The sequence below is a fragment of the Xiphophorus couchianus genome, chromosome 12 (genome assembly GCF_001444195.1).
Source record: "Xiphophorus couchianus chromosome 12, X_couchianus-1.0, whole genome shotgun sequence".
Classification (NCBI taxonomy): Eukaryota; Metazoa; Chordata; class Actinopteri; order Cyprinodontiformes; family Poeciliidae; genus Xiphophorus; species Xiphophorus couchianus.
In genome coordinates, this window is record NC_040239.1 from 20,985,555 (window position 1) to 21,012,428 (window position 26,874).

General features: G+C 39.1%; 1 protein-coding gene across 2 annotated transcripts; it reads right to left on the reverse strand.

Annotated features, from left to right (window-relative positions):
- Positions 1-1,791: 1,791 nt before the first annotated feature.
- On the reverse strand, positions 1,792-23,447 carry lzts1 (leucine zipper, putative tumor suppressor 1). Of its 2 annotated transcripts, XM_028034771.1 has the most exons (11): positions 23,338-23,447; positions 23,141-23,230; positions 14,736-14,795; positions 10,997-11,331; positions 10,780-10,908; positions 6,185-6,329; positions 5,713-6,104; positions 5,454-5,627; positions 5,151-5,282; positions 3,287-3,481; positions 1,792-3,043 (listed from the first exon to the last, which is right to left on the reverse strand). In XM_028034771.1, the coding sequence occupies exons 4-11, from the start codon at positions 11,225-11,227 to the stop codon at positions 2,522-2,524; spliced, it is 1,920 nt and encodes a 639-aa protein (XP_027890572.1). In that variant the 5' UTR covers positions 11,228-11,331; positions 14,736-14,795; positions 23,141-23,230; positions 23,338-23,447; the 3' UTR covers positions 1,792-2,521. The 2 variants fall into 2 exon arrangements, with proteins under 2 accessions (XP_027890572.1, XP_027890571.1); XM_028034770.1 differs by lacking the exon at positions 14,736-14,795.
- Between the last annotated feature and the right edge of the window lie 3,427 nt (positions 23,448-26,874).

Here is a 26,874-nt window from a genome sequence, read left to right on the forward strand (position 1 = left end):
AGTTTGTCAGGTAGAACTGCTCAAAGTCACACTTGAGCAATGCATGCTGCCAATGTTTATCAACAAAGGATTCTCCATTCTAGTTTTATTTAGCACCACAATACATTAAAGATCTGCTGTTGTTGTATCAACCTTCCAGACCTCTCAGGTCTTCCGGTTCTGTCCTGCTCTGCATCCCCAGAACCAGAACCAAACGAGGAGAAGCAGCTTTCAGCATCTATGCACCAAAAATTTGGAACAAACTTCCAGAAAACTGTAAAACAGCTGAAACACTGACTTCTTTTAAATCTCAACTAAAAACCCACCTGTTTAGAATTGTATTTGAAATGTAATCAATTACAAATTTATGGATGGAACTTGACTTAATGATTGATTCTATATTGCATTGTGATTCTGTGTTTGTAATGATGTAAAGCACTTTGAAATGTCTTGCTGCTGAAATGTGCTATACAAATAAAATTTGATTGATTGATTGATAGTCAATTACATTGAGTATGTTCAATACATTGTCCTTGCGTCATTCAGCGACATCAACTTAATTTATTACTTTGATTTCTGTGTATCATGGTGTAAATCTTATGTTAATAGACAATACATGTATCCTTTTCTACTTTATACCAACAATAAGGGCTTGTACTGTAATACCACTGGTTTCCCTTAGTCACTTTCTTTGTGTGTAGTTGGACTTTTTTCTTATTTAATTTCTTTTTTGTCTTTTCTTTTTTTGTGTGTGTGTGTGTGCTCACCTAATGTCAAAACCAGTTTTGTTTTCCGATGCTTGACTTCACATTTCTGCTTTTATGTTTCTTGAACTACTGCCTGTGCAGATTCTTTTGTTTTCATTAAAATCAAATGTATTTTTTTGCCTCTACCTGTCTGGCAATGGAGTTGAGGGCTGCATTTGGGTTCGCCTCTGCACATGCCTTGACAGAGGCTTAGAATAAAGTGATGTGAAGGTCTTATCAGTCACTTGAGTTTCTCAGCCAGTGGTCACAGCACCTCAGTTCCAATAAATTTGTCTGACTCTAAATCTCCCCTGACTTTCAGAGGTAATGTAAGACCCTGGCGGGTAGCAAAGCAATCTAAACTATCCCTTTTTAACAGATTACTAACACTGTGCGTGCCTATTCATCTTTCAGCGGTCCCTTGAGTGTGAAGTGGATGGAGAAGGAGCACTTTGTACGCTTTCGATAAAAACCTGGACAAATAGTTAGTGAAAAATATTTTCCCCTTCAACTAAAATTACGGTAACAGAATTTTAGTTGAGACAAGAAAGAGACAACAAAAGGTTGTGGAAGTTGGGGTCTTGAACTGCAAACCCCTCAGATCACTGTATCTCCAAATAATGTACCGTGGAAAAGTATTCAGTATTCTCAAACATTTGTACATTTTGTTTCGATAAAACCTCACGCCTTGTGTAGTTAAAGCTAATTTTGATAGTCCAACAAAGAGTAGTGCACAACTAATATTTGTCGACAGATTCTCTCCACTGAGCTATGGATTTCTACAACTCCTCCGAAGTTACCATGTCCACTTTGACTCGTTATGAATGATGCATTTTTAATAAACCCTCTCTCTCTCCTGACAATGTTTTTAGGAAATGTATAGGTTCTAAATGTGAAGAAAGTAAATTTGAAGAAATCTTCTTGCTTGTGGTTCTTCAAGTTAGAAAACCGAAATAATTTTTAAATAATTTTTATAATCCTAACTGAGAAGTTCTCTCACTTTTGATGTCAGACAATCAGAAATTTATCCAGGTTATGAAAATATCTGGTTTCAGCTGTAAATATATCGTTTACACAAATAAACATCTTTATTGGCAAGGTAAATATATTAAACACAGAAATGCTGTAAGAAAGGTTACATTTTATAAGATCTAAAGAGTGACAATAATATATTAAATGTGCCGTTTTTCTGCATATATGAGTGTTAAATTTTTAGGGTGAAAACACATGACTAATTAAAGGTGACTAAAACATGTATTTTAGGTCAATACTGCTTACAGCACATTAGTGAAATAAAGGGAAGCATTTCCAGATATGTGTGCTTATTTGAAAAGACGGTACAGTTCTAACTTTTTGCTTAAAAGAGAAAATGGTGGAAATATACAGTGAGAGACAGATGAAGATTAACCAGTGTTAATTTATAACAGAATATCTCGTTGTCTTACTGTCATGGAAGGACATATTTAAAATGATCATGATTACTCCATGGTTCTATAAGACATTAATATTAACATATAAACACTTTCTCTGACCTAGTACGTCAAATTAAAACCACAATTGTTCTTGTTGGACAAAATGATAAAAAAAATAATCCAATTTAAACATAAAAAATCTATCATTTACTTTTAAACAAGTAAGAACAATGTGATAATCAATAACTATTTTCAGTAGTATTGATTATTCTACAATACCCACATTTGAATAAATAAGCTAAGCTACATAAAAAAAAGTCAGTGTTTGAAGTAAGTGTCAAACTGTGTTTGTGTTTTTAGAAAAGATACAAATGGCTGCTTCTCTCAAATCTCTGTGGCAATAACATCCTCATAAGTTTGTAACCCTGCACTGTATCTGAGGTCAAAGCCCAACTCTGTTCGGCTCTCCAGCTCGGCCGTCAGCTCCTTCAGGATCCTCTCCAGGTCTTTGTTCTTCTTGTGCATCTGCAGGTAATTGATCTGGAGCTGCTTCTGGTATTTGATCACCCTGTCTTTCTCCTGGTTCCAAGTCTGCCTCTCCAGCTCAAAGCTGCTGACCAGTTTCTCCTGAGCATTCTTCTCCTCTCTGAGCTCCTGCTTCAGTCTCTCCACTTCTCTTTGGAGCGATCCGGTGAAAATGCACTTCTTGTTCTCTGACCCACGGACCTGGTCAAGGGAGTCTAACTCCTGGATTGGATTTTTGAATTCAATACTTTCCTGCAGCTTCTGCTCTTCAGCTGTAACAAGATCCTGTTTGACTTGCTGAATGTCTTGCTCCAGTTTGCCAACGTTGTCTCTCAGAAAATCGGCCTCAACTTTTTTGCGCTGAAGTTCATTTTGGCACACCTAAGTAAAAAGAAAAACACAAATAGAAGATACATTTTTTTGTTAGCTAATAATTGTTGATCCTATTAAAGGTTCCCTTAAATTTACGAGTAAGGATAATATTTATGTGTCACAACATGAAAATTAAAAAAAGAAAATCCTATTTTGGCAGGTTACAGTCAGATTCAAGGGTAGGATAGTGCACTTTAAAAATAGAGAGTATTTTGTGAACCTCTGTGTTTTCAAGAAAACAACTGTACTAACCTCAACCTCTCTGGTGCATGAGTGGAGTTTGTCTTCATAGTCCTTGTTCTGTTGCTCGAGCCTCTCCACTTTTGCTGTGTTTTCCTTTAGTGATGCTTTGAGACTTACAATCTCATTTAGCTTGTGGCTCACGTCCGCTTGGCAGTCCCTCAGTTGCTGCTTCAATAAAGAGATTTCTCCTGACTTCTGACACACCTACATTTCAACAGAGATGATGATGATAATAAAAAAAAGGAAGTTACGGTTTCTATTTTGAAAATTTGAATTTGGAAGACAATGGAGAATAGTTAAACCTTTTCCTTAAACTACAGCATATTTTAGCAGTGACAAGGTATATTCTTTACAATTGTAGCTCGATATTATTGTAATCTTTACAGTATATTGAACAATAAAAATGAGATCCTGTCCAATCAAATTTTACTATCTATGTGTGCCTAATCTGCCCAGGTCCTTCAAAATTGGTACAGCAAGCCTTCGTTCAGCAAGCGTCTTTTTTGGCACAGTTGGCTGTAGTGTATATAGGCTTGTAGTTGTTCTAGATTAATTTCTTGTTTTAATAACAATTGCATTCATTCAAAGTGGTTCAGTTTGTGTTCCCCACTTGTCCCTTATTCTTATTTTTGATTCATTTACTTTCTGTAGCTGGTCATAATGCTTAAATTTAAACATTAGTGTGCAACTTTGCTTCACTTACTATCCCGGGTTTGTTTGTGTTAGCATTATGTTGCCGTTTCCATCTATTTATATGTTTAGGTTAAAGCTATTACTTCTGGACTATTGGTCGAACTTGTTTATTTTGTCTCAAAGTATATTCATGGTATTTGTTTTCCTTTTTACTCACCATTGTTTGTCCCCTGTAGATCTGCAGCAGGGCGGGAGTATGGGAGGGGTCGGCACAGTATTTCCTGCTTAAATGGCTGTATGATGTCATTGATTACCTTGCTGGGTTCTACCAATTAGAGGGTTTTCTTTGGAGTATTGCTTTGTTTGTTTTTCTTTAAAGTAACTTTTTGAGTTATCTTGAATTACATGGTTTATTTTGCAGATCCTTTCAGTATGTAAATGAGTTTGTAAATTAGAGTAATACTTTTATTTTTGTTTTTTTACCTGTTTAATTGTGGCTTGGTCACACAAGTGCAGGTGTGTTGCCAATCGGCTATAGAAACAGTGAGTTCTTGGAAGCTCGGGATGGTTGTCAGAGTCAAAAGTAATAAATAAAAGTCATAGAGAAGAATCTGGAACCGGTGGCTGATGCCATTTTTTTGTTCACCTTGCTGATCCTTGACCACGCTATTTCACATCTCAATACACAAAAAGATGCACCTTGTACACAGTGCTGTAGGTGACAAGTTTGGTCAGAAATGGTAGAACAGAGAAGAACAAAGCAACTTATTGAATTGTAAACTTTGGAAATATTTAGGAGAGAAAAAAAACTTTCTTTTTTATCCAAAAGGACAGTCATTTATTTTGCATTCACCAATATGGTTCTCGGTTCCAGACACTACAGTTTGGAGTCTGTGGGGGGCACCTTAATGGCTGGGGTAGACTCTGGTGGTGCTCATTTCCACACTGTCTGTCCTTGTTTTTACGTCTGTAAATGTTCCCAAACTACCAAATTTCACTGTCTTGTAAACAAGAAAAAAGTGTATTCACTTTATTTCAGCTTACTCGACAGCAGTGCACAGCAACAGGTGAGGAAGGGGCCATCCTACGTTACTCTATGCTGCATATGCCAGGAGAAAACTGTGATCCTCACAGACGTTTACTCAATCATATTTTTTTTAAAATCTTGGTATATCTTGGTTATTGCAACTAGCCTATGGCTACAGCCATGTCGGCTGATATGGCTACATATGCCACTGACCTCCCACTGGGTTTCCTCGAGTGTTGGCACGAGCTGGGTGCTCTCTTTCTCATATGACCTCAGTCTGAGTTCAACGAGGTCCTTCTCTCGCGTCAGCTTCGAGAGATCTTCCTGAAGCTTCCCATTTTCTTTCTGTAGAAAAACACAATTCCCACTTAACAATTTTCCTGCAAGATATACACCTCCCAGTGCTTTGTTTCTCAAATAAATTAATGCATCATTTCCTGCATCATAACTAGAATTGTGGATGAGACGGAGGATGACGCTTAAATAGCAGAGCTGAGGAGTCAGGTTGGAGCTGACCTGGAGGTAGCAAACTTGCAGTTGAAGAGCCTGGTGGGTTTTTGCATTCATCTGAGACACTTCACACAGCTGTGTGGTGCACCGCTGCTTCAGTCCGTCCATCTCCTCTGCGCAGAACTTTTGTCTCTCCTCAAACAAATGACACGTTTCTGCCTCCTTCAACTCTAAACTCACCTGTTGTGAAGTTAAACAGTCAGAAATGAATCGCTAACAGGCTTATTTTGATCATGCTGGGTGCTTCTTTCATTAAGTTTAGTACCTGCAGCTCCTGAAGTTCATTTTCCCTCTCCAGCAGTCTCTGTTCTAGATGCTCAATCAGCAACTCATCTGTCGTTATGGGGGACCGGATCCCACCTGCCGTTTCTGAAAGAGTTCTTGGTTCGTCTGCAGACAGTGGGGAGCCAGCATCCTCATTAGCCTTAGAAGCCAACACACTGCTGCTTAAACAAGCCCTGTAACTGCTTTCGAGGTTTGTGTTATTTCCATTGACCCATGGAGGGAAATTGGGTTGTTGTCCTTTGCAGAGGCTGTTTAGCAGAGCTGAGCTCCCATCATTCTGACTGACAAGGCCTGTGGAGGCTCTTAGACTGCCACTGGTGCTGTGGGTAGGGAGGCTAGACATTGAGTTACGCCCAGAGTCAGAGAGAGTTCCTGAAAGGCAGAAATTACATCACAATTATTTCTTGTCATTTAAATTTAGGGCAACTTTTTACTTGAAGGCTGACAAAAACCTAAGGGGTCTTGTTTGTGTCCAACATTCGGAGTGTTTGCTTTCCTCATGGGACAGAGGACGTGACCAGTCTCTGTGGATGAAGCTGTCGTTGTGTTCACCGACTTGAAGGCGGTGGTATGGACGAGCAATTTCTCAGCAGGAGTCTGGAAGAGTAAAAGAATTCCTCTTAGCTGACAGCACAGCAAATAGGATGCCATGTTAGAGACGATTTGATAAATGACGCTCTTATCCTTCAAGCTAAAGAGTTTTTAAATTTCTACTAATAGAGTTATTTTCAGAAGCTGGGTCCAATCGAGTAAAATAATGTTCTTTTTGCTTTTCATTGTGTCATCTCACATCAGAAATGAAACCAGTGATGCATGGAGATCTGCTGTACTATAGGCTGACTCTTATGTGAGCCACACAGTTATAACTGCAAGTAAATTTCTTGGTATTGACTAAAGAAGTGAAAACTCCTTTTTTGGAGTGAACCTTTAGTCCACATGGCTGTCACCAGCAGTACCACAGCACCATACCTCCCCTCCTGCTCTTTCTGTACTCCTCTCCTCCCCTCTGCAGCCTACATCTCCCCTCCATATGCTGTCTGAGCGAAGATGAATAGCCCCTCTCCATGATATTAATAATATGAGCTATTGCTAAAGTGTAAGAGGCAAGGCTTGTGAGCTCAGCATTCCTTCTCACTGACTTCATGGCTGCGATGCCTTTTTGTGGTTTTTCTTTCAAACTGTCAAATTCTCCCCAACCCTCGATCTCTCTCTTTCTCTCTCTTATCCCCTTTCGTCTGTACTGTCCGTCCCCTGAGGAATAAAGACCTATTGAGGAAAATGCTTTTGCTTATGTGTTCCTGGCACAGAAAGTGCCTCTCTGAGAAGATCGGGGCATTCTTAGGTCATTAATCTAGATGATTAAAACATTATAAAGATCTAAGATAAGCTATGAGAAATGTCTGTTATTTATTAATTATTATAGGGCCTTCTGTTTATTTTTTCATTCTCCACATGACTGCATGACTTGTGGAACTTCTAAGAATACGCTTTTTAGGAATCGAGTCAGATGATTTGTACCGTTCTTAAGTCTGAATGCTAACTATTAGGCTAATAATAGGTAGCTGCAGCTGAGTGTAATAATTGACATTTGACTGAATTAGTCCTTTTTATAGCAACGATTTGCTGGGTCAGTGTATTGCATGATGATATCCATCCATCCATCCATCCATTGTCTGTTCACCCTTGTCCCTAATGGGGTCGGGAGGGTTGCTGGTGCCCATCTCCAGCTACGTTCCAGGCGGGAGGCGGGGTACACCCTGGACAGGTCGCCAGTCTGTCGCAGGGCAACACAAAGACATACAGGACAAACAACCATTCACACACACAACACACACCTAGGGAGAATTTAGATAGACCAATTAACCTAACAGTCATGTTTTTGGACTGTGGGAGGAAGCCGGAGTACCCGGAGAGAACCCACGCATGCACAGGGAGAACATGCAAACTCCATGCAGAAAGACCCCGGCCGGGAATCGAACCCAGGACCTTCTTGCTGCAAGGCAACAGTGCTACCAACTGCGCCACTGTGCAGCCTGCATGATGATATGGAGACCTCAAATGGAACTTGAGAGCTTACTATTAATGCATTGGGAAATGCATATAACATGTAGGCTTATAAGCTACAGAATAATTTTTTGCTGATTCAAAGGAGATTTTTCCATAGACTGTCTTAAAAGAAAATTATTTAGGAAGTTTTTTTTAAACTATCTTTAATATTTGGGACTTTGGATGCTTTTAAACCTGTACATGTGGTGCACTTAAAAATACTACCACGTTATTTTGTATATTATTATGTAGAATTTATTCTATTTTTTTTTCCAAAAATGAACAAATTACATTTTGTTTGCATTTCGGCATTTTAATCTACCTGCATCTATTGTGGTTTCCTGAGGTTGGGATGGGAGCAGGTAGTGGCGAAGCGGAACCTTTGTTTTGGGGGCGTTGCTTCCGGGTTGGTTTTGGGGCGGAGTTCCGGGACGCTAATGGCAGCGCTTCGGTTGTCATTGCTGACTACTGTTTTATCAGGTCAGTACATGGTGGAAAGAGTTTTTTTTTTTTTTTGCTTTTGTTTGAATAATATTCAGTGAAAGTTACGTCGACTCATAAAGTAGCTCAGAGCATGAGAGTAAAGTGAGTCCAGCCAAAGTTAAAGGTAGATAAACTATTCTTTGTTCATGAAGTATGGGAGTTCAGGTTAAAGGTGATCAATGCTAAGTTAAAATCTGTATTTGTTTTGTAAGTCTAGTAATTCTATTTTTGATCAGTATTAATTTAAAATCATGTACATTTTAATGCTTAGGCCAGTTAATATAGAGCTAAATGAAGTAAAGCTTTAAAACAGTTGATTTATCCTGTTTGACACACTGTGCCTTGTTGTCTTCATCTAAGTGAAGGATGGAAATGTGTGAAGTTAATTATTACCTGTGAGAAAAGTAAACCGGGTTTATAAGACAATGGTTATGTAAAACATTACTACTGTACACTGTAAAAGGTTTGTTTGTTAACAAAGAAAAACGCAATCTGGATGCTACTGGCAGCGCTTCAGTGGTCATTGCTGACTCCTATTTTATTATCCTTCAGAATGTGCTCATCACTGTTACAGCAGTCCTGACACTCGGGACCTGTAACATACAGATATGTCAGATGTAGCAGGGTTTGAATTTTGAATTGGTGCAACTGAGAATATCAGTTCACTTACATTTTATAACTGAGATCAAGGCTTTGTAATGATCTGCCTGCAACACTGACTGAGTTATCATCCAACCCCTTTGGCAAATTTTGTAGTATGATTGGGGTCACTGCCCATTTAAAAGACCTCATTGTGCTTTCCAGCTTGATCTCTTGAGCAACACTTTCTCACCTTATTCTTTCCTCATGAAGCCATCTATTTTGTGAAGTACAATATTACCCTCGGCAGTGAAACACTCTCACATGACGCTGCCAATCCCTAAATTTCACAGTTATGATGGTGTTCTCGGGCTTGAAAGCAACCCTTTTTGTCTCCAGATATAATGTTTAAAACTGTAAAACATTTCCATTTTAGATTTATCAGACTAGGATGTTTCTCTAAAAAATTATAGTATTTCTTCCCAAGCAAACTTGCAAAGTTGGATCAGATTTTTATGTTCTTTTTGAGTATGTGGCCTTTCAGCTCATCTCAGTACAAGACTTGTTTTACTGTGGCTAACAACTCTCTTACCAACTTTAGCGAGCGTCTTCAACAGGATTTTTAAATTGGTTTTGTGCGTGATACCCACATTCACTAAAACACATTCATCTCTGGGACACAGAACCTGTTTCCTTCATGAACAATATCCACTTTATTGCTAAAACCATTCATGCACCCATCCAAATCATTTAATTCGGGTATTACAACCAGCTTTATAGCCACAGGTGAATAAAAGTCTGTACCTATGTATGCTCTGTTCTCAAAATACATCTGTGAAAGAGTGGCTTACTTGCAGGAGCTCAGTTAATTCAAGCATGGTACAGTGATGGGATGCCATCTGTGAAATAGGCCCTTTTATTAAATTTCCTCTCTGAATCCCATGGTCAGATGTTTGTGGTATCATGAACAAAGCAAGCACCAAGTACAGCATGGAAAAAAATTACAGAGTGGGGTGCAGCACTGCACGGTGTACAGAAGTCACCACTTGTCTTCAGAGTCAAAACTTAAATGCAATGCAAAGTGTTGGATGCATTAGTAAAAAGCATGGAGGCTCTGTACTGTACTGTAGAGACCTGATCTACGTATTGATAAATCGTGTTTCCTGGTCTTGCAATCCAATAGATGAGGCTTGTCAATATATTTTGGACTGCATTTTGCCAACTATAAAGTTTGGTGGACAAAGGATTGTGATTTTGATTGTTTTCCAGTGGTTCTGCTTGGCCCTGAGTTTTAGTGAAATAAACTCTTGATGGTGTTGTACGCTGAGAACGTTTGGACAGTTTTATGCTCCTGATTATGTGGGAACTGTTTGGGAATCATCCTTTTCTGCACCAACACAACTATCAACAATTCACGCGGCCTTAAAGCCTTTGCATTAAGAATGTGATGATGGTAATGTCCAGGTGTGTATAGGGAGCAGTGACCTATATACTCACACATGTATATATAATTACAATTATCCTTCCACTACCACCCCTCCCAATCTCTGGCTCCCCACCCTACACACACACTCTCATTCCCCCAGGTGGGTTGGTGGCTGTTCATCTTAAGCTCAGCGCCCCTACCAGAGGCCTGGGAGCTAGAGTGTCCTTTGCAGTCTCTTTGGGGGTCACTGCCGTGAGAGTTTTGAAACTGCAAGATAAGAGTTTTGCTTTTGCATGTGTGCATAGCATCTGCAGCCTCATTAAACATAAGGTTTTGCTGATTGGTTTTCAAGTATAAACCTTTCAAGGTGGTAGAGAACATTTTGCTAGCTATGCTGGTTTCTTTAGTTGTGACTGAGAATCATTGAATGCTTCACAGATTGGAATGTAAAAGTTCAGGTAAAGTATGTTTTTTTTTTTAATCAATGAACATGCATGATAATTTCAAACTCACCCTTTCTAAAATTTTTCCTGGCATGAACAGCAGTTTTGGTTGTGATCGTCCATCAGAGTCTTTGTCTCTACTCGCAACGTCTTCCAATGATCTCTCTTTGTGGTGCGTAGACCTCGATTTATGGTTCACCTTAAGTCACGCAAAAACATTTTCCCTAAAACTTATATTTCTGCACATACCGTACAAGGAATTCTCATTCATACTTACAGTATCTTACCTTAATGTAAAAGAAGTCTTCACTTCTTCCTGACCTAGAGTGAGAGAGGCCTCTGGAGTGATGAGTGGTGGAAGAGGAACTCTGAGCAAAGCCACACTTCAGTAAGCCATCAAGATTGCACCCACCACTCTTCCTGTGAGTATTTATCCCCTCTTTTAACCGATAGTCAGAAGCCTTGCAGTGCTTGTTGTTCAGACTGTTTCCAGCAACAAGGCTGCTGACGCTACCCATGGTCCTGCAAGCACAGGTGTTGACAGGTCCAGATGGAAAACTTACAAAGGACTGTATGGGTGACACGTCTCATGACACCAGGAAATTTCTGACATTGGCCTCATCTGTGAAACAAAAAAACAAACAGGACAAAAAACAATCAAGATATAATATGTCTATGTTTTGTTACATGCTTAAGAACAATTTCAAACAAAATGAAAATAATAGTATTCTTTATTTTTTCTAGGTTTATGGAAGGTGTTTGAAGGTTTTTCTTTGGCTGTTTTTTTCATAAATGTTCTGTACAATTCAATCTGGGCTTGAAAGGCAATAAATTTGTACAAAACATTAGTTATCAGAGCTAACAAACTACCTACTGCACATAAAAGTCTGAAAATCATGTCTTTAAGAAGCAGTTGGAAAAAAAATCTGTCAGATCTGAAACAGATCTCTCCTTTTTTTTTTTTTTCCATTTCTTTCTCCGAAGAGTTTTTGCGGCGCTAGTGGCTCGTATTTTTGCTACAGTAGGCAGACAGGAAGGAGGGTAAGGAGAGGGGGGAAGAAAGACATGCGGAAAGGTCGTCAGAACCGGGAGTCGAACCCGCAATGTCCGCGTCGAGGACTAAGGCCTCCAAACGTGGGGCGTGCTAACCCCCTGTGCCACCACAGCACACCCCGAAACAGGTCATCCTTTAGTTAATAATCCACTCTGGGAAAGATTTTGGTTTGATATCTTTGACATATTTTTCTACAGATTTATTGGAAGGAATTATGTGGTACTTGTGACAGGTTGTGCATAACAATATAAAAGTTGTTCCTTGTGAAGTTATCTGTTGGATCTACTTTGTCCAGATACTAAACTGGCTCATTCTTTGAGTTTAGGCGCATTTTTAATCTTGATTGTTTCAAAAGATAGAGTTACAGTTTTGCACAGGTGAGCACATATTATATACTCTGGGATATAAAAACTTTATAGTTACACTTCAATCACTATTTGTAGCCATCAACGAGGTCCTGGCATTGTTCTGGCTGATATATTTGCCCACTCTTTTTATCAGAGTGGGTAGAGCCCATTTAAATTAGCTGGCTGAGTCAGATGAACCAAGCTTTTAAAGGTGATTCATACATTTTCCAAAATGTTGCATTTTGGAAGCTATTCCAGAAGGTTAGCATTACCCTGTATGTCCATTTCTGAAACTGTTTTAATGCCTGTGTGGGATCATTTTCCTGCAACCAACTGTAGCCAAGTTTCCACCATCTGACCAAAACTGCCCTCTTCAGATAAGATTATTTTGATTTAGATGTCCAAGAACAACAAACATCCAATCAAAAACATCTATATTAAAAACATCAAACAATGAAACTAGAAGCTAGAAGATTGTAGATTAGAACATCACTGTCATTATTCACAGTGGACAGAGTTTAACATCAGCGATGGTTTAGAGTAGAGGTCTCCAATTCCAGTAATTGAGAGCCACTGCCTGCAACATTTAGATTCAGCCCCAGTCCAATACACTTGATTCAAATAAATGGTTGATTATCTGGCCTCTACAGAACTTGATGACTTTCTCAGGGAGGAATCCAGCCTGTTAATCTCACTTGTGTTGAACCAAGACTGCATTTCAAAGTTGTTTCACTCTTAGCTCATATGGGCTACACTTGAAGACTCTTGGCTTAGAGGGTGCTGATGAAGAAATCTCCAATGTCAACACCAGACTCAAAATTTGCAATTATCCACAAGGACAGGCCAAATAATTTCTGGAAAGATTTTCTATGATCAAATGAGACAAAGATTCACCTCCTTAGTCACAATAACAATAAAAATCTTTTGAGGAATCAAGGTGACACTCAGTGCGGTGGTAACATCATGGACCTGGCTAACATTAAGCTTCTGGGAGGCTCTGACCCCATAAAGCCCTATTGAACCCTCTTAAAATTTTAAAGACTTCATGGCAGAAAACAAACCAATTCTGCCGTTCATTGAAATTGTGTTGTGTACAGTCAGTCTTCCAAAGAACAGGAATACAGCAATTAAATCATTAAAATTTCTTAAATACAATAACATTAACACCAATAATAAGTAAATGTTAATGTCAGAGCAGCACTGTCTTAAAAGAACACCAAAAATATTTCTCTAATAATGTTTACGTAATCAAAAAACATCTAGATTAAAAACGTTCAAATATAGAGGCTAAAGATTACAGTTAAACAAGATGACTGTAAGGTGTACCAGACCTGTCAATGGAAGATTTTCTTCCTTATTGACCAAAGCTCTACTTTTCTCTTCAGGTTTTTTTTTATTCATAGTATTTGCTGCTATTTAATGCTAAGCATTTGATGAGGAAACAGATGTGCTCGTATTTGCATAACAAACCGGCTGAAAATAGTCCACATTGGCGTTTTGCCTAGATTTGTGTACCTAGATTCAAGCTGATGCTGTAGAATTTGACAAATAACCTTTTGGATGACCTTCCTGAAAACAAACTGGCCACTAAGCTAGGCACCACCAACTCAATACTTGGCTGTAGATGCCCTCTGAATGACTTCTGGCAAGGACAAAACATCATATATGTATATATATTTTGTTACTTATATCAATATACATTGATGAGATGTTGGTAAATTTCTTTAAAAAGATTGCTCTATATGTATACATTATATGGAAATGTACTTTTAATGTAGTTTTAAGGCATAATTATCAAACCTGAAAATATAACTCATTCAAACTAACCCTAACCAAACTAACCAAATCTGTGTCTGTATTTTTGCTTAATTTACCATCACATTTATCCATTGAATTACCATAATTACTATTCATGCTGTCTCACTCTCTCCACCTCCTTTTGCAAAGCAAACAGATCACAGATGTTACTATCATGATCTCTAACCCACAGGGGAGAAGTCAGCTCTGTGGGCGAGTTCTCGTGGCAAAGGGCTTCTCGCTGCCTGATCTCTGCTCTTTGAACCACCTGGTCCTCTGGCTTTAAGTATTTTATAATAGCCACAACAACAAAGCATGGAACATATTTGTGTACACTTTATTTGACACGGGGTTGCAACCTAGCAGCTTTCACTGTCCACTTTCCTGAGCACCGTGTGAGAAGGAAAGTCTTGAACAAAGGCACAAAGAGAGCTGATGAAGACTTTTATCACCACGAAACAAGAAGAGGTGAAAGATGTAAAGACAAACCTCACGTGTCATGATGAGGAGAATCACAGCACCATCAGTAAGACTGTGTAGTAGAAACTATTAAAAATTCAGTGGAGTACAGAAAAGTACAGAAAATGTCAATATATTCTAGAAGAAATAAAAATAAAAAGAACATGCTCAGTCACTGTAGATAGTTAAAATTATGACCTGCACAAATATACTGGAAAGCAGTCTTCCCTGTCACTCTGGTAAACAGTTTCTGACCTATGTCTTACTGAGCCTGTCTGCCACTAAATCCACAAACCCCACTATCACTCTCAGATATCAGCAACCGCCCTGAAAATGGACCGGTGTAATGAAACAATAGATTTTACTTACTGCCAGGCCAAACTAAGCACCCATCTCTTGCCAAGCCCCTACAGAGTCATCCATCCAGTCCTGAAGGAAACAAGCAGCCAGGCATGTGTGTATGTATGAATGGACGAGGTGCAAATACAAACACTACCACCCCGGCCAGGAGGGTCTGCTAACCGTCCAGATAAAAGGGGGTGGGTCTTCCAGCTTGTCTAGTCAGCTTGTGCCGAGTTTTGCATTATAACTGATATGGAAATTCAGTTGTGTATCTGTGTGCACCAAAACGAGTGTGTGTGAGAGAAACTCCTCCCTACTCCTCCCTGGGGAGCTGGTGTATAACATGTGCTCCCATAGAACCGGCGTGTGCCGCTCAAGTGATTAACTCCCAGCTTTCACAAAGGATCTTTTACACCCTCAATGCAACCCCTGCCCCCCACCTTCTCTCTGCATACTCCCCTGTTAGTGCATCGACTAACTGTGTAATAACCATTCATCCTTCCCTCTCCCTCATCCTGTTAGTCCCTCCCTCCTTCCACCCATCCATCCCACTTGCTGCCCTGCACCCACCCTGAACAAACAGTTCATCTGAAGGAGAAAAAAAAGGCGCTTGCCCTCTATCTTTTCGCTCTTTGTCTGCTGAAGTGTGCTGTCTTTGTGTAAGCCCTTGTGCGGTATTTGATGCATTCTCTCCCCAAACAGCAGGACCATATTTGAATGTTAAATAAATCACTACTACTAAAAATTACTACTGTTCCAGACTTATTAACTCAAGCCTTTAGAACTCATGGTTTTTAGACACTTTTTTGTGTCTCCACAAGTTCAACACAGACCAAACTCTTGGTAGAACAAAAGTATAACCTAATCAAAACAGTAAAATATAGAATGTACAGCACCCCAATGGAAAAAAAGAAAACCACCCTCCACTTTTGTAACTCAGATAATTCAGCCAAAATACATGTGTATTTAAAAGATTTTTGGATAATTATGTAAAATCAACTTTTTTAGCTTTGCATCATTTTATAGTTATTTCCTTATCAAAAACATACCCATAGTTTTGATTATTTCATACATGAACCATGGACCATAGGATTTTGAGAAATCCTAAAATCTCCCATATCAACCATTCGGGGATGTCTAAACGCACCTGGTGGAACTGTGCATCCGCTGAGCTCATCATATGAAGTACTTCTCAGTGCAACTCGGGTAAGAAGGCTGTTAAAGGCTTAATGGCGGAACACTGTTGTGAAGATGTGCTGAAGTACTGACGGAAAGAGCTTCTCTCTTAAAGGGAAGCTCCTGGCTCAAGGTGTGAAATTGCAAAGTCAAATGTCTTGATATATACGTATATATATATAACATTTTTATAACAACTGAAGGTAACACACTTGATTGTGCTATAAGATGGCACTGAGTGCTGGAAAATACATGATATTGCCCCTTTAAACTATACACTAAAACGCTCTTTTAAGTTGAGCTTAGTGAATTGCACTAAAGTTTCTGTGACGTTACATCAAACCGACCGTGAGGCCTTTATTCATAAAATGTTTGCAGAATCTTTTGACCCACTTTTTGAGTACTCTCCAGTATCTCTGCTTCAGTCTTTCTCAGCTGTACTCTTAACTCACCCTTTCAGCTGGCTGCACTTGTTCTAGATCAGTCCTATTGAAGCCTGTTAGTTTGAACAGTAACACTTCCACTCACTTGCTTTTCGCAGGTAGTTGTTTTCACATCTATTTGATGCAAATATATACTTCATTTTGTATTTTCTAGGATTCCAGTTTTTTTACGTGATAACAATAGGTTTGAGGTACCAGATTTCAGGGGGCATTGTTTGATTCAGGAACTCTAGTGAAGTGGGGATGCGTGTATTTGTGTATGTGTGGGCGCTTGCATATATCTAATCTCATATCTGACTGGCTCCAGGTCTGTCTTTGTCTGGACAAAAGATATTTGTGCTCACTGAATATATATGTGATTGTGTGCATGAAATTGTGTGTGTTGGGGGCAGCATGGGCGGGGGTGTCGACCTTGCTTTTCGAGCCGCAGCTGATCTGCCTGACACAAAGTCCTGAGCCCCCCCTCAAACACCTCCAATAGAATAGCTGACAAAAGACCCTCTGCTAGCCAATGGAAGACACACACTTTCATGCAGCATGGCCAATCGATTAACACAGACAATAATAGGCAATAGTGTGTTAGAAAGTTTGTGGATTTATACCTGTCTAACAATGACCATAAAAACCTGTTGTCACTGTACCTCTGTACACCACCGCTATGCCAGATGGCATTGCTTTAATTCACACTGTCTGTATGGTAATTTTTAACAGATGCATGTATAATCTATCTAGTTCAATGTCTGTTTTTTTAGGTCAATCTCAGTTTATTGTTCTTTGTGCATGTCTGCAGTCTCAAGCATGTCTTGAACTTCGTGCAACAGTCGTTTTGAATTAAAGTCCAAAGGCTTAATCTACATAAGGTTTTGCAGTTAAACTAAAATATTTTGACTATTTAATTTAATATTCATTTTATGGAAATATCTTTACTGAACAGTTCAGAATGAAAACCTGTTTTGCATCATTCTGAAAACTGGCCCATGCTGGTTCAGTCAAGGACAAGTATTGGATCAGGTTCCCAATCAAGACAATCTTAAGTGGTTGAAGTCTTCCCGTCTAGTTGGTCTCCTGTCTGTCTGTGAAGTTTATGAGGGCAGGGGAACTGTTTTTTTCCCTAGTTAATTCCACACAATAAAACACAATGAAAGGTATTAATGATTAAATTAGCATTAGCCTCCCACTTTATTAAACTGTGCCACATGATAACATTATCACCTGGAGCAAGACAGGAGTTTGTTGAATAGTGTGGATAAAGGTGCTGATAAAGGTATGGGATTAAACTCTTCTACAAAAGTTAGAAGTGTCATGGTCATTTTTTATATTTCTTTGAAAGGAGCATTTGCGAGATCAGACATTGATGTTGGATGAGAAGGTCTTGCTTGCAGTCTAACTGCTTTAATTCATCCAAAAAGCCTCCCATAGGTTGAAGTCTAGGTTCTGCGCTGACCATTCAACTTCCTCCACACAAAACCTTCTGTTGGGGAAAAAAATTGGATCCATATCACATAGAAAAAGGCTTAAAAATGTCAGTTTCTTTATCATTCTTGAATTTCAGATTTGACCTTTGCGACAGCCATCTCCCTTTAGCAACCCCAGAACTGCCTTTCACTTTAAAAAAAAAACTATTTAAAGTTGATTGATTTTCAAGTTATGTTATTTACTCTTCTTTCAAAATGTGTTAATTTTAGTTTCCTGGGAGGAAGAATAAAACATAATTTTTTTTTTACATATTGAATGAATAAAAAAAATAAATCAAATATTTAATGACCAAATATCTGAATAGCTTAATAATTGCAACAGTGTTCTACTAATATTAGACTACTATACTGTACAGTCGCAAACAAAATGCTGCACATGCTTTTCCTATTGTGATGTAACACATTAGATAACTACAATCAATCTGTTGTTCACACAAACTAACTAATGATTTACAGGTACTGCAGAACCTGCCCCCAAAGGCACGACAGCACAAACTCAATTTAAAAACTTAAAATTAGAAGAACAGGAAGCAGCTCATGTTTGACAACAGAAAGGATACAACGTTGGAGACTGAAGGGTTGCTAGGTTGAATTATTGAGAGCCAATACTCTCTTTTTCTGTCATTCTCAATAGACTGTCAAGGTCTGACTGTCCGTCTCTTTTTTTGTTTCTCTCTCTCTGTCTCTCTCTTTCTGTTTCTGGCGCTCTCTCGCACAGAACTGATGCGTGGATGAGTAATATGGCCTCCAGCAGAAAATCAACTAAGAATGAAGTGTGGGTTAGGGACAGTCATCTATCTTTCACTTTCACAGATAACATGTCTATCTGGCGACCAACTTCACACTCCCCTACACATGTGCCTGCGCATGCACACACACAGACACACAATGGCATCCAATATCAGCTAATTGGGTAATCCTTTTAGAGCATTGTAAAGGAGATTGAGCATGAATGGGGCTTCAGTGGTGAAGTGCAGAATACCAGACCCTCATTAGTGCCCCCAGAGTGAAGGAGATGGAGTACCAGGCACAGAGTGAGGAGCACGGGCAGAAAGAGTAACAGACAGAGATGGAGAGACGGGGAGGGTGAGAGACATTTGTATTCTGTGCGGCTAAACTTGTATTATATATTGATAACTGCTGCCCAGCATACAGTCAATGTTTCCTCTGTTCAGGGTGCGCAGAAAGACTCAATCCTAAGCCAGCGAGCAAACATTTATAACTCATTATTTTGATCTCAGCGTGTTCTGCTGCAGGCGTATAACTGAATCTTTGATAAGGGGCCAGCTTTCAGTGAAGGACCCTCCTGTTGAAATTAGATTGCATTCAAACACCGTTATGTGCATCCAGATGAGACATTAGGTCGTCTAAACGATCGACCTCCTCGGGTGTTAATAGATAAGGAGGTTCTGTGAATCACCGGCCAGATTTGTGTGGCTGACGAAGTAGAGCTTCTAAAGTGCATATATTTGCATAACCTTGTCAGTTAGGATAAAGCTGAAAATGCATTTTAATAGAGCCTAAATGAGAGCATTTAGCCCTGCAAGAATGGGAAGGAATGCAGAGAAGTACAGGAAGTCCTGAAGTAAAAAAAAAATCTGAATGGTTTTAAAGTTTTGAAGTAATGCATCTGCCGCTACAAAATGTATTATTACATCAGGCCTCCTGAGGGTAATTTACAGTTAGTTGTACAATGCACTAGATGTCCTAAATGGTTATGAATAGATGTATTTCTCTGGTTTGCTTCAGCAGTTCAAGGTCAGCCCTGCTGTCATAAAATATTTACTTGTTGAGCGTTTCTTCCATCAGAAAAAAGTTGCTGCAGGAGCAGTGTACCAAGAAGCCTTATTTTTAGACATTCTGGAGTATTCTTCATGCATTAACCATGAATATATACAGTTTTCCATTACTTCTGTGAAATAAAAAGGACTATGTCCACATTTCATAGCTTTATGCAATCTCTGAGTATGTGTGTGATACGAACTATCACACATGAATATGTTAAGGTTTGTACTACTAAAAGTTCAAAATGTTGCACCTGTAAAAAGTTTTGTGATGGTGCACAAATTTAAGTTAGCATCCAGCTTAAGCGAGTTTAGCAACAGTGCTAAATACTTGCTAGCAAGCCTAACTTCTCAATCCCGCCCAAGTTGATTTTAATGAACAACCAACCTGAGTTGTTGTTGTCAAGGAAATGGATTACAAGCCATAATAGATTTAATAACTTGATTAAATTTTCAGAAATATTTGATGCCTTCACTAGTTTAGCTGCAATGATCATGCTACAGTTAGAGAGAGCTGAGCTTCTTAACCATGGGGTGTTTGTTGATGAATGCATTGTTCTAATTCTCACAGTTTGTTTATTTTGTACATGTTAGGACAAACTAGATGAGCAAAATTAGCTGCCTGTGCATGTGTGGAAAAATGTTGCAGCCATGCTTTCAGCGCGAAACCCCATGTCTAAACACTAACTATTAAGCTAATCATTTTAACAAAATAATGAATGACTTCAATCCAACCAAATTAAATGCTTTCAAATTTACACGGTTTTATTTAAACTCAAAGTTTTTCTTATCAGTCTTGCGCTGCAGCCAGTTATACTTATAATAACTCAATAATAAGTTTTCATTTAAATTTTTTTCCCAATCACAAGTAAATTAAGTTTTTTTTGTAATCTGTAAACTTTTGTATGTTGGCATTTATCTGACAATCACAAAGACCTCTACCTACTTATTCAAATTTACTTCATTAAATACTGTTAAGCAGAGGTGGGGACTCGAGTCACATGACTTGGACTCGAGTCAGACTCGAGTCGTTAAAATCACGACTTGAGACTTGACTTGAAAAAATGCTCAAAGACTCGGACTTGACTTTGACTTTCATGCCATTGACTTGGGACTTGACTCGACTTGAAGCTGTTTACTTGAAAAGACTTGATATTTTTTACTCAAAGTCTTAAAATTTAAAACACATTATTTATAAAGTGGCGTCATTAATTAATGTCACTCATTCCGTATCAATATGCGCAGACCGTCACTATGGTTTTCCTCTCTCCTTATGTATGTATGTGTACGTAGCTGCAGCACAACCAATCAAATTAACAGGATTTGGACGTTTAAAAAAACGCGGCTAAGCTACAGAGCTCAGGGAACGAAATAGAAATAACCGCTCGAATATGCTTCCGCGAGTAATTTCTTTTGGCTACGTAGGTTATGAACTTTCGACTAAAAAACGAACTGCAACTTGTAAAACATGCAAGAAGAGAATATCGGATGGAGATGCCACGACGTCCAACTTTGTCCGGCATTTGAAGCTTCACAAAGATCGGTAGGTGGCGCTTTTCTTTTGCTGTAAGATAGTTGACTTTAGCTAACTTCGTGTTAGCATGTGTACTCCGGGTTAAATTGGTGATTATTTACCATAAATCCGGTCCTTCAAATGCCTCCACAAATAATGTGCACCGTGTTAGCTCAGGAAGCCGGTGGATAGTGAGCGGGGCTCCGGAACAGGAAGCAGATTCTGGACCTGAACACAGGGAACAGAGTCTCTCTGTCCCATCATGATGATGAGCCGGGTCTAGTATCATCTAAGGATGGTTGGTGTATTTGAAGACATCTACGTTGGGAAATTATATTGACAATATATTGTTTTGACAGGTTAGAGAAAAGAGGAAAAAACTGCTGTTATGGTTCTTTGTATTGTGCTGTGGAAATGTCAGCATTTTCCTCTTTTTTTATTGAATATCAAGTTTAACAGAACTGGGCAATAAAGTGGTCCAATTTAAAGATGTTTTTTATACTTTGTGTTCAGCTACACATGTTCTATCATTTGAGATAAATACATATTTTAAAACGAACAAATGGTCTATTATTTGAATTTTTTGTATAATTGCAAATTATAAAAATAAAATAAAATAAAAACGACTCGAAATGACTTGAAATTAAAGGTTCCTGACTTGAGAATTGACTCGACTTTTGCCTGTCTTTACTTGAGACTTGACTCTGACTTGAGGACAAAGACTTGAGACTTACTTGAGACTTGCAACACAGTGACTTGGTCACACCTCTGCTGTTGTGTCCCAGAATGGTGATATTCATAATGTGGTGAAAAAGAAGTAATAATGATTTTTCTGGCACTGGGACCCTCTGACCTGCAAGCTGCTGACTCTGATAAGGTTGTCATTCTTTAGCTCAGCCATCCTCCCTTCCTCCTAAGCTGTGTTGGTGTGTGTCCATATGCGTGTGTGTGTGTGTGTAGGTGGTGTAATATGGGAGTACAATGTGCTCACTTTCAGTCTGTATCATTCCGAAAGCAGCTGGAAGTATGTACTGCAGACGATACCTGTGCTCAGCTCTAAAATCAAAGCCTAAAGGACCTTCGTGATGCAAATTGTAAACTGCACAAAAACTCTGCAAGTTAGTTTAGCATTTTGGAGTCTTCTACCTGACGCGAGAAACTGGTGTTTGAGTTCATAGAGTGTGCAAATCCTAGCAGAAAACGTTTATATCAAATTACGGTTAGCCTCAGAGAGATCAGGGGATGCTGCACTTCCCTGACCGAGCCTTCAATCATGAGAGGATGATGCTATGTTTGGTTATCTGGGACAGTTATTTTAGGTCTTCCTTAGCAGGTCATTACAGCTTACACTGATTGTCATTTTCTACATTAATGAAGCTAAAAGCTAAAATCATGTGTAGAAATGAGGGATAGACCATTTTGGAAATAAAGTACATCATATATTCCTGAACTCTACAGTTAAATTCCAAGAAAAAACATGTCTACCTCTGTATGCTTGTGATTCTGTCCCTTCCCTGTGGTTCACTCTCCATAATATTACAGACCAGACCGAAGAAGGACAAGTCTAAACAAGTGGGTTTTACTTACCCACACTCTTTGTCACCAGCACAATGTGGAGCAATTCACAATCCCTACGTGTCTGAACGTATTCCTTGCTGAACACAGGTACGGCATTGCTGTAGTTTTTCGTCCTTTTGTTGTGATTTAATGCTCCACAGCAAGCAGGAGTATTTAACAGCAGGATAATGTGTTAAAATCTAATTCATGGTTGAAACATCTGAGGTTTCTGTAAATAATGAGGCATTTTCACTAACCTCCATATTGGTCCTTGATAATATAAGAAGCTTAAAGTTCAGCTAAAAGTGAAAAGGAGCAATACTGACAATTTGTACACTGAAAGCAGCAAAGAGCTAGGAGGGCTCTAATGTTAGAAAACTTTGAGCAACTAACAAGCTGTAAACAAACAGACTCTGTAATGATTTATTCCATTTTAAATCCAGTCAATCAACCATACCTTCAAGTCCCCAAAGAACTGACTTACCTCCATTATGATCTGTGTGCCCTCACAGTAGCGATCAGTGCTGCTGCCACTCTGGACAAACACCCATTAGCTGGATGCGGACTTGGAGAGCTAATATGAAAAAAGAAAGAGATATCTGCCTTTATTGCTGATGTTTTCTCTCGGTCATCTCGTCACTCTGTTACAGCAGTTGATATGTCACAATCAGAGCGGCCCACCTTCCATACACTGAACACTGTCACATTCCTCCATAAACACACTGCTTCCATTTCTTTCCGTTCTAAACTGTATCCTTGTTTCCTCCCCTTCTGAACTCCCTCCCACTTCACTGAACATCCACCTCCCCGGCTCATCCTGCCTCCTATTGTTTCTTCTTTTTTTTTTGTCTTGGTTATCTCATATATACATGTCTTATTTGCTGTGCATCATTTCAGTGCTGTTTTTCTATTTAAATTAGCTGTTCTCTTTCTCTCTTTTCATTTTCACCTTGGTTTTCACCTTCTATTTCTCTTTTCTTGCCATGAAATTACTTCAGTCTCTACATGGATAAAGACAGCAGCTCATCATCCCTGGCAAAACGTTTAAGACCTGCACTCTTTATGGAGGATGAATATATATTTGTGATTAGTGTAAAGGAAAATGATTATTTAAGTGCTAAAATACTTACAACATGTGTAAAGGTATAGCTAACACTTTTATTGGAACAGTTTTCTGTTGAGCATGGGAGAGCTAACAATAGCAGACATTTAAACAAGCAGGGCTTTTTCCTCCCCCGCTGAAGACAGAGTAATAAATTTACATTCCGATAGGGGGCAAGAGACTTCTTGGCGCCTCTCCCCGTGCCAGACAGAGATGAGCACGAAGTGGCCAATACTGAGATAAGAACCAGACCTCTGAGCTGTATAGAGGAGTGTCCGGGGTTTCTTTGGGGCCGAAAACAGGTCTCTGATTGGTTGAACAACGGAACGCCTTCTTTGCATATATTAAAATACGGAAACTCCTCTTTGATATAAGATTACTACACGGAGCACGCGGAGAGAGTTTTTCCATTTTTTCCTCTCCACGTTGGGCGCCGTTGTCTGTCTATGTGTTCTGTGTTCGTTTGTCTTCCCCTGGTGTGTCTTTATTTTATTTTTATGAGTTAATGCATATCTCTGTATCTCTGCTGCTTTGTTGATGAATTAAACTCTGTGATCTGTGACGTCAACACGCTGTGTTAGTTTCGTTTTAGCAGGACGCCGCCACTCGCCAAGGACTCGGGAGAAAAAAGAGGAAAGAGCCAAAACTTTTTGTCCAAAGCTAGCATTAAATGATCTTCTTCCTCAATAATTTGGGGGCTCGTCCGGTTGCGGATTCTGAGCAGGCGGCTCTGTCACGCGCTGGCCCGGTTCGGCTCAGACGCTACAGTCGGGTAAGACTCTTTGATTTGTTTCCGTGTCTACGACACGTGGGCGATCGGTGCTGACTGTTTTGGTGTGTGACTACAGGGATGGAAAACTGCAGATGTATGAAGGTACTTCTAAAAGACTTTGTTGTTAATAGATTTGAATAGACACGGGAACAGAGGACCGTGGCAGGTCCAAGCAGTCGGATTAACGTTACCGCTGTTATAAGGCTAGGTTTTAAGTGAATTTTTCCTGAAGGCTTAATTCTGTCCCTTCGAAAAAATTGGGAAAGTTTGTGTCTGGGTTGTATCACCCTTCTGTGGTAGATTAAGGACTAAAAGCGGGTTGTATCACCCTTCTGTGGTAGATTAAGGACTAAAAGCGGGTTGTATCACCCTTCTGTGGTAGATTAAGGACTGAGAGTGCACCCGGGTACAAAGATGCATCTTATATTTTTGTAACCGGCGCCGGGTTTATATTTTCTATTTTATCCCCCCCCTGTTTTTCTCAAAAACTGTGTTGTGTGTCTATGTGTTTCTCTGTGTGGCGATCTGTGCTTCTTGCCGCCACGACGCTCTGCGTGTGTCTGCGTGTGTATCTGTGTGGCCGTGTGTGTGCGGGTGCGAGTTCGGGCTGGCTGTGTGTTTAAGCGGAGTGTTAAGTGGTGTGAATAGCGCTGTTTGTGTGAATTCGCATTGATTTTGCTGCGTGGTGTTTTGAAAAGTGAAGTACAGAAAACACGTGGTGTTTTGGTTTTAAATTAAGGGTTGAGTGTAATACTGGTACCAGATAGCGGGAAATGACTGATTGCTGAACAATTTTGACATGTCTCTTTGTGAACGTGCACGATATTTAATACAGGTTCCTGACAACTAGAGTTGAAATTAATTAAATTAAATCTTGAAACATGTTGACAAAACATTGGTAAATTCCTGAAGCTTCACTACAATTTAAAATTAGACTGCAATTTGATAAAATAATAGGGACTGACTGACATTTTGACTGACTATGAAACTGGCCAGATGTGTTGTATGTCCTCGTTTGTGTTGTAATACATGTTGGTGTGAAAGTGTGTGTCTGCAGATAGGATACCACTTGGTATTTTGTCTCATTTAAATACCACGAGAAGGTAAACAGCGCCTCTGTCAGCAGATGCCATAGGCAAGAATTTCTCACTTGGGACACCAAGTTGAAGTAGAAATTACTCTACAGAGTATTTTTTAGTGCTGTCTCGTGGTGTAACAATCTCCAGTTTTTAGAACACCCTATGTGTTAAACTGGACTAAATTATTAAAATTAGGCAATAACAGCAGTTAGTGTGACCTGCAGTGTAAAGATTGGAAGGTTATTGAAAGATAGAATCTGGATAAAATAAAAACATCTGAACAAATTGAAAATAACTTATGGGTTCTATTACAGGATGGAATACATCAATAAAATTACATTGTGATCTCAGGGGATTGTGGAAATGATGTATTGGCAAATTAATAGATAAATACATAAATGATTAGGTAGAGCAATAAAGTAAATTAACTGAAATTTATATAGAATTGAGAACTAACATAGTGGATGAGGATGTTAATGATTCCTTCTCAGGCTGTAACTTCTACCCCCACTAGATTCAACTAATTAACATGTGAAGCCTCTTTGCATACCACTAATTTTAAGCGCGAAGTAACCTCTGCTCACGGCAGCTCAGCAAACAAGAACAAGCAACTGTAAAGCAAAACATTGTCTCTCCCGTCGTTTAAAGTACCTCCTGACAAAATATCAGTATATAAGTTTCAATTTTAGTAGTGGAACGACAAGACGTATCCCAAAAAGGTTTTTAAGTTCAAATTTTAAAGTTAGAAGAAACTAAAACATATCTGATGATTTAAGTGCCAAAGCCTACTAAAGTATTAAAAGAATTGGGAGTTCCTCCTGAAATCCTTATTGGCTCTCTTTCCTGCCATAAAGTCGGCCCCTCCGAGAAGTCAAAAGGGGGTTTTATGGTGGGCTTAAGACTTTGTTTTATGGTCTGACAATAGAGATTGCTCGGACTAGTGTAGCGGCTTTAAAATATTAATTGGGCAATATAAAAGTACAAAGGATTTCATTTTTTAGGTGCATGGAGGTTGGCTGTTTAAATCTTGGGGTTTTCTTTGACATTATAGATTGTGGAAAGTTGTAGAGAGTCACTATCATCACATGACGCCGGATTTTGATGCAGTTTGGTTTCCTGCATTTAGTGAAACCTTTTATAATGATTTTCTGTTTTCTTTTCATATTATTTTATATTGTTTAGGGAATAGTTTAGATTTTTGTTTTTTAAATTTGTTTTCCTTAGCCTGACTTTTTATTTAGCTATTCGAGTCAGTTCTCTGTCTA

Bases quoted from the DNA above. Each gene is read 5' to 3' on its own strand.
- lzts1 (XM_028034770.1), bottom strand. From the start codon at position 11,227: ATGGGTAGCGTCAGCAGCCTTGTTGCTGGAAACAGTCTGAACAACAAG. The intron at 5,283-5,453 runs GTCAGCTCCAAC...GTTTTTCTACAG, and splicing joins TGCAAGTTTGCTACCTCCAG to AAAGAAAATGGGAAGCTTCA. The intron at 3,482-5,150 runs GTCAGTGGCATA...GTTGAAATGTAG, and splicing joins TCGAGGAAACCCAGTGGGAG to GTGTGTCAGAAGTCAGGAGA.